We start from the raw sequence: 16652 nt of genomic DNA on the forward strand, positions 1-16652 counted from the left end.
CCGGCCCTGTGCTGGCATTTCCCCAGGGTGTGTGCCCCATCCTGAATAGGCTGGAATGCCTCTGGGTGCAGCTGAGCCTCTTGAAAAGGGAAGAGACATGTGATGTGCTCTGGCTGAACAGGAAAACGAGGGAGGACAGGGAGAGGGGCCTGGAGGTGAGGAGGATGGTGAGCAACACTGGGGACAGAGGAAGTAGGGTAACACCAGGGACAGGGGGACGGAGGGTAACGCCGGGGACAGGGGATGGAGGGTAACACCACTTCTCCAGGTGCCTTTGGGGGATGCTGCCGCCTCTCGCACCCCAGAGTGAAGTCAACAGGATTCTGTCCCGAGGAGCCCCAGAGCCTGGCAGCTGGGATTGTCGCAGTATGAACCACTGTTCACTAGCTCTGCACCCTGGGACAGGCTCCCTGGTGTTTCCACCCTGGTTTCCCATCTGGACAGTGGGACCCTGAGTGTCCCCGTCCCAGCTGCGCCCAGAGCCCTGGACTCCAGCGTGTCGTCGGCACTCATTAGCGTTTCTTTTGTTGTGGTCCGTGGACGAAGTGGCTCTCTCTTTGTGTGTTCACAGCCCTCCTGCTCACTTTACCTTCTGGGAACACTTTTTACATAGCTTCGTATGTGGGGAGGACTCGAGTGATTAATGGAATGTTTCATCAGGTGCAGTTCTTCTGTTTCTCAGTTTTGACACAACATTTGGTGAAATTTCCAGGGACTCCTGTGGTCAGCCTCACGGTTTCACTCTGTCGCTTTCTAATGCAGTATTCTTTGGGAGTCTTTTCAATTAAGCGCCATCATTTAAAAATAAGTTTTATAATATGCAGTTTCAGGTTAATTCTTTACCTTTGTGTCTCAGGCAGTAGCTACCTACCTGTGAGTAGTCACAAAGGTTCATGCAGTTTTCTCTAGCTGTCCCTAGCTCGTAGCTCAGCAGGTCCCTTCAGATGAGTCAGCCAGCTGTGTACCTGCATGTTCAGGATACTTGTCAGGGGCCTTCCTCAGAGCAAGACCGACGCTCACCTCATCCTTGGGACTTTGGAGCCCGCCCTGGAGAGACTCCAGCCACGTCCAAAGGGGCCGTCCGGGTCCCACAGGCTGGTGGGAGTGACTTCTGAGCCACTCCAGACCACACTTTGTGTTCCTACACCCCACAAGCCACTTAAAGTGCCATGTTCTGGTGCTGTGTGCCTCACCAGTGTGCCACACAAGCCTGCACGGGGATCTGAGCGGGCGCTGCCTTCCTCAGGCTATGCTGGAGTTTTGGGGCAACTGGAGCACTCCTGGCTGTGATTCTCGCCACTCTCTGGGCTTCCCTAGAGGGTCTCACCTGCAGCGTGAGGACCACATCGGCAGCCACTGAGGAGTCGTCAGGTGCAGCGTTGGTCCCACTCAGTCCTTCTTGACTTTGGTGAGAGAGTAGACAGCAAAACTTCAGCTGGGAGCCCCAGGCCTTCTCTGCTTGGGGCCCTGGGACTGACATAGCACAGATCCTGCCATCCACGTGCTGGGGGCCCCGCCGTGCGGCTCCCTCCTCTGGTCAGGGGCTGCACCCTTGGGCTGTGCAGCTCCTGGTTCTCACACTCAGGGGCCCAGGGAGGGTGGTGGATGAAGAGAGAAGGAGAAGGGTGGCAGTTTGAGCCCAATTGTGTTGGCTTCATCTTCCGCCTCTTGTCCCTAAGTACATTGGCAAACTTTTCCAGGTGAAAACTCAGAAGGGATTTTTAATGACTGGAATCTGTGAATTCCATGGAAGCCACGTCTGTCCACCTCTTTCACCCACCTCATTTCTCCCCGTTGGGGCTGATTTTGGCAGCGTTCATAGGGGCAGGGACGGAAGGGGTGGGGGCCAGCCGTCGGCCCTGTGTCCCTCCCTTCCTCCCCTCAGCGCCACAGCATTTCGGTGTCATCCCCTTCCGTGCACGCGTCCTCATGAAAACCAAGTGCGGCTGGAGGGAGATGCCTGCGCCCACTCCCGTGACCTTCCCGGCCAGCCTGGCTGCAGCGGCCCCTCGGCAGGCATCTTTCTGGTGCTGCCTCCGTGCCCCTCCCATCACCTGATGCTCGTGTTCCTGAATCTTCACGCCTGTGCTCTGTGCAGCCACCTCACGGGCTCCCTGGGAAGGAAGACAGTGTCTCACGCCGGTCAGAATGCTCTTCTCTGTCCACTGAATAGTCCAACACAGAATCATTCCTCTGTGATTATTTGTGCTTTGTTATGTAGAACTGGAATAAAGAAAAAGTGAATTTAGACATTACAGCCATCAGGTTGAAGCTTAGTAATTGCATTAGGGAATTAAATGGAAACATTTGAGCTTCTCGAGTTCTAATTCCACATCTTCGTATCCCCATCACCCCATACCCAGTGTCTAACAGAGCTCTTGGTCTAGGAGTTTCTTGATAAATGCTTACTGAATTGAACTGGACTGAGCTTAACATTCCCACCCAGAGTTAGAAGCCAGTCCCTGAATAAATTGCATTTAGAATATGAGTTTGACGTTACTGTGGTAAGGGGTATCCTACACATCATAATTCCTAGTCAATATCGGGTATTTAGTCAAATAGACTCAAGTATAGAGAAGCATAGGCCCATCTGGCAAAAGGGCAAGGCACGCTGCTTTAGGTCCAGGTCCCCAATATCAACTATGAAAATAAAACGTCAACTCCAATGACAGCCCTGTCCTCAGCTGGTCACTGTTTATGCTAACAATTATAAACAGCTTGAACTTGCTGTCCTGAGAGGCAACACACCCTCCATTCTCTCTGCAGTGTAGCTGCCTTGGTGGATGGAACATGCCCCTCCTCCCTCCCTCTCCCTATCCCTCCCTCCCCCCCTCCTCTCTCCCTCCCTCTCCCCTCCTCTCTCCCTCCTTCCCCCCTCCTTCTTCCTATCTTCTCTAACCTTTCTCCCCCCACCTTCTCTCCTGGACAAGGGGCAGAAGAAAGGAGACCTCCGGAATCTTCTGCTTCATCCAAGCAGCTTGGGGGCAGCATCAACAGCTGCAATTTGGCTGCCCCAGCAGGTGCCTCAGGGCAGCCTTTCTAATGGGAATCCTGGAATCATGTCTTTCCTTAATGTGTCCTAAAGGCTGGAGGACATGAAGTGAAACAATGCTCCATGCTCAGTCCTGTGATTTTGTGTAATTATTGGACTTACTTTGAAATTAAACTAAATGATACCCAAGGTAGAGCATGAAAAAAAAGAAAAAACAGGCTATGGTGTTTGAAAAACAAACAAAACCGTTTGGTTTGTTGGTTTGTTCTTAGACCTTCACAGGCTCCTAGGTCACACGTTTCAGTTTCTTAGCAAGTGGCATTCTCTGCAGAAGCTGTGTCAGTCTGTTTGATGATGTCAGCCACAGCAGAAAGAAGCACTCCGTAGGCCCCGTGCTCAGCACCTTGGCGTGAGCTCCTGCCATCTTCTGTTCATGCTCATCACAGCTCTGTGCAGTGGGCATCCTCCTGATCCCTGTGGGAGGATGGAGGATGGAGGCGGAAGGGTGAGTGATGGCAGGATCACATGAGGGGTCTCTCCCGAGGTAGGGAGGGGAACTGGCCCAGGACCTTAGTGCCCATCGCATCCTTCTTCCTCCTCCTCTGCCTCTCTGTGACTGTTTGACTCAGGCTGCAGGGACAGACATGAGTATGTGCAGAGCCTGTGTGCATCCCTGGGAATGTGTACTCATATTGGCAGGGAGGGATGTGAGTGTGTACAGAGCGTGTGTGCACACCTTGGCGGTGTATGCCGGCGTTGGCAGGGACAGATGTGAGCGCGTATGGAATGTGTGTGCACACCTTGGGGATGTGTGCTGGCATTGGCAGGGACAGATGTGTACAGAGCGTGTGTGCACACCTCGGGGTGTATGCTGTTGTTGGCATGGACAGACGTGAGCGTGTACAGACCGTGTGTGCACACCTGGGGGTGTGTGCTGGTGTTGATAGGGACAGATGTGTACAGAGCGTGTGTGCACACCTGGGGGTGTGTGCTTATGATGTTTTGTAACCGGCAAATACGTGGCCTGTTGCATCGGGCGGCCCTGCGCCCATGCTGAGCCCGTCATTGGCCCTCGGGTTGGGGTCTCCATCTGCCCAGACAGCACTCGAGTGGCTTGAGGTTTCAGATTCTTCCTCTACGGATACTTGGGCCTCCTCAGGACCAAACATCAGAACCAGCCAACTGCAAACTACAAGAACGTTCAAATGCATCTTCAGTAGGAAAAACAAAAGCAATTGGAAAAATTTTCCAACGTGACCCCGTGGTTAAGCCGTTAGATACTCCAGCCAACAGATTGAGTCACTTTAAAATTCACACCAATTAAAATGGTTGTGAGAGTTGCAGAGCTTTACCGCTAAACCTTGAAATAATTGAAGCATTCTGCTCCACTTGCTTACAAACTAGAGTTGGGGATACCTTTCAGTCCAAAGTAGCAACCTTCTAAATCCAGCTTAGATGCGAGGCTCCCACTGACACAGGAAGAGACAGTGGCCCTTGATTATTCTCCTGTGTTCAGATACTGTGTCATTTCTTTTTTTCTTTTTTTTTTTTTTTTTTTTTGTATCCTGATCATCACTTCTGCTTTTCCAATTCAAACTAAAGGGAGTTTAGTTCTGTTTTGGAGAAGCTGTGGTTAGTGGTTTCTTTTCATGGTTTGCTTAATCTCTTAAGTCTGGTGCTTACATTACCCAAATAGACTTTTCTTTAGTACGACAGTGCCATAACCCAGGGCTTCTCCCTCCATATCTTCTCCCCAGGAGGCTCCCTAGGAATGGGTGCTGGAGATCCAGCCCCTCTCCATGTGCCGTTTTCTTTGAGTCCAAGGTAGCTTTGGCTCAGAGAAGAAAAGAGGCCTCCGGGTTAGGTGCCTCTGACTGCTTGCTTGTGAAATGTTTAATGATAAGGCGACTTCCAAACTAATTTACACATTGATAGTTGTAGCTTGAAGTATCACCGCAGTCAGAAGAACAAGAAACACTCCCATAAAGTAGATAAGCAGAAAAAAGCCATAGAAGTTTAATAAAGCGCAAATAAAATGGTGTTGTAAGAATGTCCAGTGGGAAATGCTCTCAGTCCAGCCAGATCCAGCTGTGGCGTCAGTCCAGCTGTGGCGTCCTCCTGTAAAAACATTCAGCCACGTGTGGCCCTGATCGCAATCACTACTCTGAATTGTGATCCAGAATGTTGTTGGGGGCCGATGCCGGGACTGTTCCAGCAGTTGAGTCTGATTGGGCGTCACGGTGGTGATGTGCTTAGCGCGGCCAGCTGGGCTGAGTGGTGGCCACCCGTGCACTCGCCACGTGCAGCCGTTATTCTGGTGATGGGGTTGCATGCGGCGCGGCTTGTCCACCTGGGCAATTAAAGTACTGGGAACCCAACCGCGGGCGGGTGCCTCCCGACATGGGAGCTGTCTTTTTTATCCAGGGCCCTGTGGCGCTGCAGACCCCTGCCGCCAGTCTGAGCTCACAAGGAGGTACCGGAGGGCTCTGCTGGGGCATGGAGGTCCCTGAGCAGGTGGTCACTTATTGCTTGTGGAGTGGTCCATGGCCTGTGAGTTTATTCTCGGGGTTTGTGTGGGCGAGGTTAACCAGTTCACAGCTGGGCACTTACCCCTTACACAGGTGACACTAGTTAAAGTGGAATCTATATTAGCTCACACGGGAGTGTGTGAGGAGCTGGGAGGGTGGGGAGGCTTGGCCCTAGCACTAGATCCCGGTCTCCTGACGTTTCTGCGTCTTCCAGTTGAGGGGCCGTCAGAGCCGCTGTGGGTCCTGAAGACAGGGGGTGCCATATGGACCAGGGGATGCAGAAGCCTCTAGAGGCTGCGGGAGGCAAGGAGACGGTCGCTTCCCCAGAGCCAGCCCTGCCGCCACTTCGACGTTAGATGGTGGGACCTGTTTTGGACTCCAGCTTCCAGAAATGTGAGAAAATAAGTCAGTGTTTAGGGCGCTAAATTTGGGGTGATTTAGTGGAGAAATAGAAAACTAGCCCACAAAGGTGCACGCATTGAAATGTGCTCTGTCCAGGTGTTCACAGTGGTGTGAGGGGGATGGCATCGGGGTTCTGGGAACTCTGCAGTTTTACTGAAGGAAGGGGGCTCGCCACGCCTTTCCTCATATAACTGAAGGTATGTATGCCTGCCACACTGCCCAGGAGACAGGGACTAGAATTCTGACTTTATTTCTTATGGGAACCAAGCCACAGTCAGAACACGGTGAGGGCCGAGACGAGCTTCCTACAGCCTGAACTGGGAAGAGGAATCGCAAGTAGTTTGTGTTTTTCTACACAGACCTGTCCTTTTCAGGTTTTGTTAAGTTTTGGAAAAAGGGAGAAGCCAGGCACACCTCGGCGAGGGACAGTGTTTCTGGAGGTGGTGCGGCTTCAGCCTGAACGTGGCTGTGTGGTTGGGAGGCTCAGAAACTGCCCTCCAAGGGCACTCATCTATTCCTTATTGCAGTAATACCTTGTTTACAGAAATCCACAGAAATTACAGTGCGGGAGGCTTCTGGTCTGGATGGGTTTGGACCGAGGTCACGGGGTGTTGTCCCAAGTGCTAATCCTGATCTGGCAGAGGCTCTGTTCCCAAACAATTATTCCACAGTTTCAGAGCCTATATCTGAGTGATAGTCTTTTAACTTTGTTGCATAAAAGGAAACAAAGTATGTCTTGAGGGTCCAAAAATCCATGTGGTAATCATGGCTGTAAACTCATACCTGGGGCTTTGGGATGGAGTGAAAACCACCGTCACCTGGCGTGGACGCTGCGTGGTATTTTTAGCGTGGCGGCCTGCTCGTGCCTTGAACTCTATCTGCAGTGTGAGCAACAGCTGTGCATTTGAGAAATGTGGACAGGTCAGCTTGCTCCTCCAGGGGCCTGCAGGCATCCGGGTGAGGGGCCTGGGATGAGGCCACATCAGTGGGAAGGAGCTTGGTTGTGTCAGCAGATCTGTCTGTCTCTACAGGCCCGCAAGCCAGCCAGAACCCAGTTTTCCTTTGGTCATCTAATGCCAGAAAAAACCTGTTTCTTAGAGATTCTCATAATTTATATTAATGAACCATTTGACCGTACCTAAAATGTTATAAATGCATGAGGCTTTACAACTTGGCAGATGTGTAACTCACATGTCGTTGTATCAAACTGTTGAAGATATTTGTTTCACTTGAAGGTTTTTAACATTTTATGTGCAAAGCAAATGCCAGTAGCATTTTGAAGGAGTATTTTGGAATTTTAAACACAGTGGGATAGTGCTGGGTCTCTGGGATACTGGTGAGGTGGACGTGACCTCAAGCTCTTGTAGCTTGCAAGCAGGATTGTTAAATTGTCACAAGTGCAGTGCTGGAAAGTCAAAGTGGATTTCTGTAAATGAGGTATTAGTGCAATAAGGAACAGATGAGTGCCCGTGGAGGGCGGTTTCTGAGCCTCCCAGACACCCCAGGAGGAAGCGGGGGACGGGGGCAGTTACCCACCAGAACCTGGACGGTGAAGCTGGGTTTGCTGGTGGCCCTGCTTGGCAGGTCATTACATGCAATAAGAAACAGGTGAGTGCCCTTGAGAGCGGTTTCTCGGCCCCCTTCAGAACCGCAAGTGGAAGACGCTCCAAGGTGGGGGGTGGGGGTTTGGTTAATCCACAGGAGCCTGGATGGTGGAGCTGGGTTTGCTGGTGGTCCTGTGTGGCATGTCATTACATGCACTAAGGAACAGGTGACTGCCCTTGAGGGCGGTTTCTCGGCCTGCTTCGGAACTGCAAGTGGAAGACGCCCCAAAGTGAGGGGGGGCTGGTGGTCGGTTATCTAGTGGGGCCGGATTTGCTGGTGGCCGCTGCGTGGCAGGTCACTGCGTGGAGCGATGGGAGGTGAGTGGAGTGGGAATAGAGGATGCACCCTCCACAGCTACTGCTGGGAGTTGGCTGTGGTAGCAGAAGGGGCATAGAGGGATTCCCATCAGGGGCAACACGACTGGGGTCCCACGTGTGGTGGATGCCGAGGTGTGGCTATATGTAATCTCAGTCTGCACAGCCGTCCTGGTGAGTGGGTTCAGTTACCTTCCCATCTCACATTTGAGAAATCTCGGGGGCTCACATCACAGCTAGGTGGGTTGGAACTAATGTCTCAGGCAGGACGTTGGCCCCAGAGCCCAGATCTTACCCGCCCCCGCTCTTTTCAGTCCACCAAGCTTGTAGAGAGGGTTGTGTGGTGGTGGGTGGCGGCTGAGAAACCAACACAGTAGAAGGCGGGGAGGAACTAAACCAGGCAGGAGACACAGGCAGTGCTTGGGAGGTCTGCACGGGGTGTGGGTGTGGGAGACACCTCTGGGCCAGTGAACCCCGTTCTGTGCTCCTGGCTTGCCCAACCTTGGCCCTCAGCCACATGCTGCGTGCTTTAGGTGAAATCTCAGTCGCTCGTGTGGTGCGGGCATCTTTTCTCCCTGGCTTTGCCTCTCTTTAAATCACGGAGTCTCAGTGGGGATGACGGGGCGGATGGTTGTCCGTGGAATTTGCCCTCCACCTCCCCATCCTTGTCCTGTCCTGTCTGGCCTGTTACCTGAATCTGTGTCTCTTCAGAGCCTGCAAATGAGTGGAGGCCACGACAGCCTCTCGCTGACCGACCTCTCAAACTTTTATTCATCAGAATAGTGTTAAATGCCGATTCCTAGGCACCCCCATTGGACTCTACGCCTGCCTAGCATGGGTACTTTGGGGGAAGGTACAGAGGATTGCTGGGCTGTTCCAGGGGGGAATTTGCATTGTTGAATGTCTATTGTGTTCCTTCCAGCACTCTACTTTCCACGCACACGTGGCATTAAACCTGGAAGACCTCTGGGTGCTGTGCTGGTGAGGAAGCCCCGGCTGGACGAGGGGCTGCTGGGGCTCGGACTTGATTCCTGGGCTGGGGGCTGCGAGCTTATTCTCTTCAGTGGGTCTGCTGATGGGATGCCCTGAGAAGTCCTGCTGTGCACTCAGGGGAAGGTGCAGAGACAGGCTCAGAAAAGACAGACCATGGATTTAAAAATTCCTACTGGAAAATCTTTTATGTGCAAAGTAATTTGCATCTAACTGAAGACAATCATTGCTTGAATAATTGGTTTGTTTACAAAGTTGGTCCTATGAACAGATTAAAGTTTTCATTCATGCCTTATCTATAATGTGAATAGGAGCTATTACCGCAACTTAAATTAGCTTTAAATTTCGTATCAGATTGCAGTCCAGATTACAAACGGCTGCTTGATAATCTAATTGATAAAACGGAGGAATTTAGTGCTTGGAACCCAGAGTGAAGGGAACAGAATTGCTTTGGTTTCTCAAAAGGGTGTTGACTGAGTGGTGACCTGGGGTGAAGAGAAGTGGCTAGAGTCATTACACTCGAGGAGATGATCTGCCCCCGCCTTTCTCAGCTGTCTTCTGGACAAAACAAAGGGTGATAAATGGAAAAAATTCAGCACTGAGTTCGTCTATGCCCTGAGCTTCTCATACAGTCATTAATGGGCTGTATCTGTGAAGCCTCCATACAGGCACAAAGGAATTAGGCTAGAGTAAGGCGGCCGGCGACCTCTGGCGTCTGGACCGCGTGTCACTTCCTAAAGCCCTTTTGGGTGAAATGACAGTGGCAATGTCGTTGTTCGGAGGAGTGTAATCTCACGTATGAGATGCAGATTTTAAATGATGCAGATTTTAAACACCAAAGTCAGGAAGCTTGGTGGGAGTGGCTGTCTTCCAAGTGGTTTTCTGTGCAGCCATGGATGAGGCGTGGATGTGTCATCTGTTGGTGAGATCCACTGGTGAAGGGGCTAAGCAAACCATGGAGGTCGGGGGGGTGAAGCTGCATCTCTTCTGGCATCCCAAGTAAATACCTGGGATCCCATCTCCAGCCTTTCAAAGGACACAGACGAATATAAAATGCAGATGGGAGAGTTCATAATTTGGGCATCTCTGTTCTTTTGAAATCAAAGTGCAAAGAAAAAGTTTTGCCTTGAGGTCTTAACCCATACTTGTTTTTCTCCTGAGGTTTTAAGATTTTCTTAACTGCTTTTCTCTCCCCCAATCCTTGAGGAAGTTCTATCTTCATATCTTCTTAAAAGGTATGGTTAAAAGATATGGTTAAATTCAACACTGAAATATAAAAACATGCTTTCATATTTTTCTTGAAACTGATGTATCTGACATTGGTGAAGAACTAACTGGGAGTATTGGTTTATTTTTATTTTTTTGAGACAGTCTTGCTGTGTTGCCCAGGCTGGAATGCAGTGGCACGATCTTGGCTCACTGCAGCCTCACCTCTTGGTTCACGCCATTCTCCTGCCTCAGCCTCCTGAGTAGCTGGGATTATAAGTGCCTGCCACCATGGCTGGTTCATTTTTGTATTAGTAGAGACGGGGTTTCAACATGTTGGCCAGGCTGGTCTTGAACTCCTGACCTCAGGTGATTCGCTCACCTTGGCCTCCCAAAGTGCTGGGATTACAGGCAAGAGCCACCACACTCGGCCTGGGATATTCTTGATTATAATTGTAACATATCCCTTTAATAAAAACAAAACAGAACAACAACAACAACAAAACAGCTGTCTGAAAAGTCTCGAAATTAAAGAGCTCACTTGGACAGGGATTTGGACACCAGTTGAATGGCCCAGCACACCATAGTTACATGGGCCACTCGGCCTGTTAGGTCCTTAGGGTATTTGAAGTCATATGGATATTTGCATTTCTGCCTCTGGATATCGTGTTAGTATTCGGCTAGTGTTTGAGGGCCAGGCTCAGATCCGGGAAAACAAGAGCCCCTGCCCTCACGGCACTTCTCTTCCATGTGTGTGTGTTAGGAAAATAGAAAGCATAAGATATTTTTTTCAATGAGCTGGGAAGATGGAAAAACAAGCTTAAGATGTTTACTTGTTCAGAAGAAGGGAAGTGCAAGGAACACTCAGCTTTGTTGCTGCTGAAGGAGGCCCCTGGTGGAGGCTGTTTCAGAGGTGGGGTTTCTCTGAGAAAGGTGGTAAGAGGCCAATAGGATGCCCCATCTGGTTTGCCAGAGATGGGGAAAGTTAGTATCCCCAAAACAGCTTCAGCATTCTGGCAAAGCTTTGGAAAACCAGCTACGGTGTAGGACCTTGTTGGCCGCTGGGTAGAAGGAAAACATTGCTGGTCCTGAGGACTGTACTGTTGTTCCACTGCTCTAAAGAACTATCTGAGGCTGGGTAATAAGGAAAAAAAATGTTTAATCGGCATACAGTTCTGTGGGTTGTACAGGCTTCTACATCTGGGGAAACTTACAATCAGAGTGGAAGGTGAAGGGGAGGCCGGCATGTCTTCACATGGCTGGAAGGGGAGAGAGAGTGAATGGGAAGGTGCCATGCACCTCCAAACAACCAGATCTCAGGAGAACTATCATGAGGACAGCGCTTGGGGGATTGTGCTAAACCATTAGAAACCACCCCCATGAGTCAATCACCTCCCACCAGGGCTCACCTCCAACATAGGGTTAGAGTTCAGCATGAGATTTGGGTGGGGACACACAGCCACACCATGTCAGGCTTCCCATTCTTCTCCTGCACGTGCTTCGCAAATGGTTCTGTCATTGGTTTTTGTTTCTGTTGATACATAATATACGTACATATTTTCAGAGTGCATGTGATACCTTGATTCACCCCTATATTGATGAAATCTGTGTACTTGGGATGTCTTTCACTTTAAATAGTTTCTTTTCCTTGTGCTGGTTATGTTAAGTTATTCTCTCCTAGCTGTTTTGAAATACACAGTAGATGACCCACTGCCATCCCCCTGCTGATTTATCAATAGTAGGTCTCGTGTTCCCATTAGGCTGTGTGTTTGTGCACATTACCAGCCTCTGCCCATCCTGCTTATGAGTGGGCTCTGCTGGGCCCTGTTGACCACCTACTTTTGGCCTCCATGAGATCTGCTCTCAGCTCCTGCTTATGCGCCGTTTCCTTGCTTGACTCGTTTGCTTAACGTAATGTCCTCCAACTCCATCCATGCTGCCGCGGATGACAGGGCTCTCCGCTGTGTGGTGGAGTATTGCTCCTGTGTGTGTTCGGGCCACGTTCCCTTCATCCCCTGTTGGCGGGCACTCAGGTGATTCCAGACTTTGGCTACTGTGGATGGAAGCTGAGAGCAGTCACTGGCTTTATACTCGGGGGACGTGAGCCACTTTGATGTTCTCAAGCAGCCTATCCCCAAAGCCCTCCGTAGAATGCCGCATTCGTTTGTACTCATGGCTTCTTCCACTAGGATGAACAGCTGGGAAGGGGCTTTGAGTGAATGCTTGGGTTTCTGTCTTTAATTGGTACCCAGCTACACTGGCCAAGTAGGGGTCCCAGTGACCCTGGACACTACCTCACATAAGGTCCAAAGATGCAGTTAGGTTCTTTTTTTAACACGCGGTGGCTCACGCCTGTAATCCCAGCACTTTGGGAGGCCGAGGCGGGCGGATCACAAGGTCAGGAGATCGAGACCACGGTGAAACCCTGTCTCTACTAAAAATACAAAAAATTAACCGGGCGCGGTTGTGGGCACCTGTAGTCCCAGCTACTCGGGAGGCTGAGGCAGGAGAATGGCGTGAACCCGGGAGGCGGAGCTTGCAGTGAGCCGAGATCGCGCCACTGCACTCCAGCCTGAGCTGGGCGACAGAGCGAGACTCCGTCTCAAAAAAAAAAAAAAAAAAAAAAAAAAAAATGCTTTTGACCTGGGTAAGCTATGGCATTATCAGTTAGAGTTTTTTCATATTGGAAAGGTGTATATTTTATTTTCTAAGAAGGAAAGAAATCCTCTTAAATACTCTAACCACAGATTAAATCATGTCAAGGAAAGAGGTACTATTTTGGGGGAAAATGACCCCTTCATGTCAAAGATCAAGGAGATGACTTACATTGTTTAATTGAGTTAATTATGAAATCTTAAGTGGTTTTAAGAAGATGAGCTGTGGATCCTACAAGACATGAGACTGATACTGATTTAATGTTAGTCAGCCCTGACAGAATGTGGCTAATATTTAAAGCTTGCTCCAGTATTGCTTGATAGATTGTAAGTTAATGTAAAGATCTGTTTGACGCTTTTATTTTACAAAATATTATTGAGAAAAAGTTTGACAGCCAAGGAACGGCCTTCAACCAATTTCTTCCTAATTTCTATCACCAGAAAATTTTGTCCTGTTAATTCCAGAATTTACTTTTGGAAAGTTCCCGTAAGGAGAGCAGAGGTATTGGTGGTTGAATGGTGACTTGAATTTAGGTGAAGATCGTTAAATATTTCATAGTCATGTTTGTCTTGGTGGTTTTAGCAATTTTATATTAAACTTAGAACTGTGAGTCAAACCAAATCTGTTCTTTTGCTTTTGTGATACTCCTTTGTATGACTATACTGGTAAAGAATGATAAAATGTGTATTGGGTATTTTTTCTGTGTAGATATTAGGATTTTTAGGGGAACAAATTAATCATTCTTCTAATATACACTGTGCTGTGTGTTGGGTCCTTTGTATATTAGTTGAATCACTCTAATGAGGACCACTTGAAAGTCTGTTTCTATAGCAGATGTTTTATATGTTGACTTGTGTTATGCAAAATCCTTCATCCTCTAAGAAGACTAAGCAATGGGTTGGAGGAGAGATTTAATCACCCATTAGGTCTATTCCGAATGCTCAGAATTGAATGCAAGTACTAATTATGTTTTTGAAGTGAGGTGTGTGTGTGGTGGACTCCTTTTTAGGTCATGGGAGGGAGGTAAAGCGAAGATGAGATTTGCTGATGAACATTTGTGCATATGCTAGTGGAGAAGTCATATGACTTGACTGCACCTGCGTACTCTGATTTTGGTTTCGTTAGTGTCCGTAGCCACAAGCCTCAACTGCCTCTGGGACCCACCCTGAGGGGCTGTGGTGAGGGTTATTACAGAGTCGTGCGTCTTAGTGAAGGGCACAAACGGCCTTGTGGGCCTACTTTGGCTTTGTTTGAACGTCTAGATTGTTAAACTAAGTTTAACATTTTGAGGATTATAAATTGTGATTCTTGTCTAAGAAGAGGTTTCTGTTGTCTCTGAAGACAGGAGACCCAATACAGAGGGTCCCTGGCTCCCAATTGTTACATATCTGATTTTTTTTTTCAACCTTGTGATGGTGTGAACTAGTCACACTCAGTGCATTGTTTGGCCCAAGATGGGCTGCCTCTGGATGAACCCGTTGTAAGTTGAAACTATGATGTCAAATGCACTTTCTATTTAGGATATTTTCAGCTTACGCTGGGTTTATTGGAACAGTTTCATCCCATGGTAAGTCAGGGAGCATATGTGCTCATAAAAGTGGAGACGATCTCATAGATACCGTGAGATATAATGTCTCTGATGTTATAGAGATACGATGAAAACAATCAAGTGGGACTTGGAAGCCTTGGAGGGACTCACATGGGCGGCTCCTGGAATGCAATCTTGAGCGCCACTGGCTTCTGGATGTGACATCTGTACCTTCTGCTTAGCCCAGTGTGTTATCGGCTGCTCTCGAGGGCAGAGAGGTCCAGCGTTCCTGTGTTTAGGTATTTGAGCTGCCTTAAGAGGCTAGGTCAATTCTCACTGGTGTCTTCAGGGCTTTAGGCCTTCTGAACAAGCAGGAGGAAGCACGACTTTGTAGAGCTTTGGAAATCTCAATGGACTTCAGGGCCATCCCCTTTGGCAGGAGAGAGCCCCACTGGAGGCGAGCAGGGTGCCGTGCGGGCCTCTGCTGGGCCCAGGCATGTACGGACGTTGTGAGGGCCACAGGACACAGATCGGTCTTGGTTCACAACTGGTGTCGATGGCCACGGAGCATTTCTGCCAGGTACATGAGTGCGGGGACTTGGGTTTTGGGGTGTGCGTCCTGGTTGCCTAGTTGCTTGGAAGACCCCCATTCAGACCCCAGCCTGAGTCACCGTGACAGGCCTCCTGCTTCACACGCCACACGGAAGCCGTGGCGTCGGTCACTGACGTCCACCAGCTGTCAGATGTGCGTGTGTATCTTCCTTGGTCTCGGGATGTGTCTTGTTTTGAGGTTATAGTAAACGTTCTTTACAAGGGGTTTTGGATTTTTTATGTTGTTTGCAAGGAGGCAGCAGGGAGTGCTTGAGCAATGAGATCCCCTTTCCAACCAATACAATTTCAGATCCCAGCAGGTAATTAAGGCAGCGGAGCTGTGGGATCACCTTTCCAACCAATGAGAATTCAGATCCCAGGAGGTAATGACGGCAGCGGGGCGGGTGGCAGAACCCTGAACTGTGGCTGTTTCTGGTGTCTTGCCCCGCGGACAGAGCGTGCTGGGGCCTCTGTGGGGTGAGTGGAGCGCATGAGCTGGGTGCTGCTGGGCCCTGGCTGGCTCCCCAGCCCGGGGTTTATGCAGGACTCGTTAGACAACTTGGAACCCAGAAAGCAGCACGAGGAGAACGGGATTGTGCCTTTCTGGATCCTTGGTGCTTCCCAGTCTCAGACACTGAGTAGGCTCTGAGGGGTCTCGCCGGGAAGACTTGCACAGTCGGCCCCCAGGATGGAGTGGGGCTGCAGCGGGTCTTGCAGGAGCTGGAAGTGGGGGTGAGTGTCTCGCAAGCGGGACCTTCAAGCGGGCCCAGCAGGATGCATCTGTGGAAATGGTGCCACCTAACGCAGGGCTGCGGCCAGCAGGACCTGAAAGGCTACAGCGGGCTGTGTTTCTGCTCTCTCTCTCGAGTCTCTGCACGGTTTTCCTTGGTTTTTGTCTGTTTGGAGGACGCTTCCCCCTTTCTTGCGCTTACCTAGCCTTCTGAGCTTCTTTGTTGAGTATGACAAAGCCCTGAGAAGGCATTTTTATCGCATAATTGTGTTATCCTGGTGGCTGGATAAATGACCTGCAAATGTGGGTGACTCAGTAGCTCTGAGGGTGTTCAATATCCAAGACAGAGGTGGGAAGGAAATGTTCAGGCAGGCATCAGAGGATCTGTTCTCTGCTTTACACTGGGGCCCTGGTTTGCTGACAGTCTTCACACTCGATCCAAAATGGGGGATAATGAAGTCTCACGGATTCGGCTTCAGCTGAGAGTTGCCTCCAGCACAGTCTTGTGTGAGTAACAGTTTCTGTGTTTGGTGCGAAGGGCGGGCGTCAGTCAGTTGATCTTATTTGTGGTGGTGCTTATGGTGGGTTTTCCGTAAGGAATGTAGACTTTATTAGCTTTGGCAAGGGAATCCTGAGTGATAAACTGGAAGAATGTCTCAGGAAATTCTGGAACCTGCAGTGAATCTGGAATCTGTATGAAATTGAGATTTGGATTCTCACGATTTCCTAATGCTACCCCGAAACCCAGTAGTTGAGACAGTCGTAGAGCTTCAGTTGTGCTGCCCCGGTTCCCCATTTTCAAAGGAACACGTTGCTTTCCTCTAGAATGTTCTGAGCTCTGAGTGCTGCCGGCAGAGTGACCAGCTCTCTGCATCAGAGGGGAAGCCAGGGCTGCGTTCACGGCGTCGCGGCAGCCGGGAGCTGACCCTGGACCTCAGGCACGTGTGATGCTGACCATTTTCTGTAAACTCCAAGGGTGTAGTGGTCTCCTTGGCCGCTTACAGTCTTCTGAAGCTTTTGATGTGTCTGCACTTTGTAGATTTTTCAGAAGTAGACAGCCTTTTCCCACACCCTTGGGCTGAGTTTCCTCAGAGGCTGGTGTGTGGGAAGC

General features: G+C 49.8%; 1 protein-coding gene across 5 annotated transcripts in view; it reads left to right on the forward strand.

The window, feature by feature from the left end:
- The window catches only part of LOC139361584 (disco-interacting protein 2 homolog C-like), a 200868-nt gene that overhangs the window by 48522 nt on the left and 135694 nt on the right, over positions 1–16652 (forward strand). For 3 of the 5 annotated variants that reach the window (XR_011619134.1, XR_011619135.1, XM_071090186.1), the window contains exon 1: positions 4557–5913. The exons of 1 other annotated variant lie outside the window; for it this stretch is intronic. Coding sequence is in view for 1 of the 4 variants with exons in the window: in XM_071090186.1 (XP_070946287.1) it covers positions 5877–5913 (37 nt within the window). In the remaining 3 variants the exon portion in view is untranslated. Of the gene's footprint in view, positions 1–4556; positions 6120–16652 lie in introns of those variants that run through there. One more of the 5 variants, XR_011619137.1, reaches the window with a different exon arrangement.

The sequence above is a fragment of the Macaca nemestrina genome, unplaced genomic scaffold (genome assembly GCF_043159975.1).
Source record: "Macaca nemestrina isolate mMacNem1 unplaced genomic scaffold, mMacNem.hap1 Scaffold_65, whole genome shotgun sequence".
Taxonomy (NCBI): domain Eukaryota; kingdom Metazoa; phylum Chordata; class Mammalia; order Primates; family Cercopithecidae; genus Macaca; species Macaca nemestrina.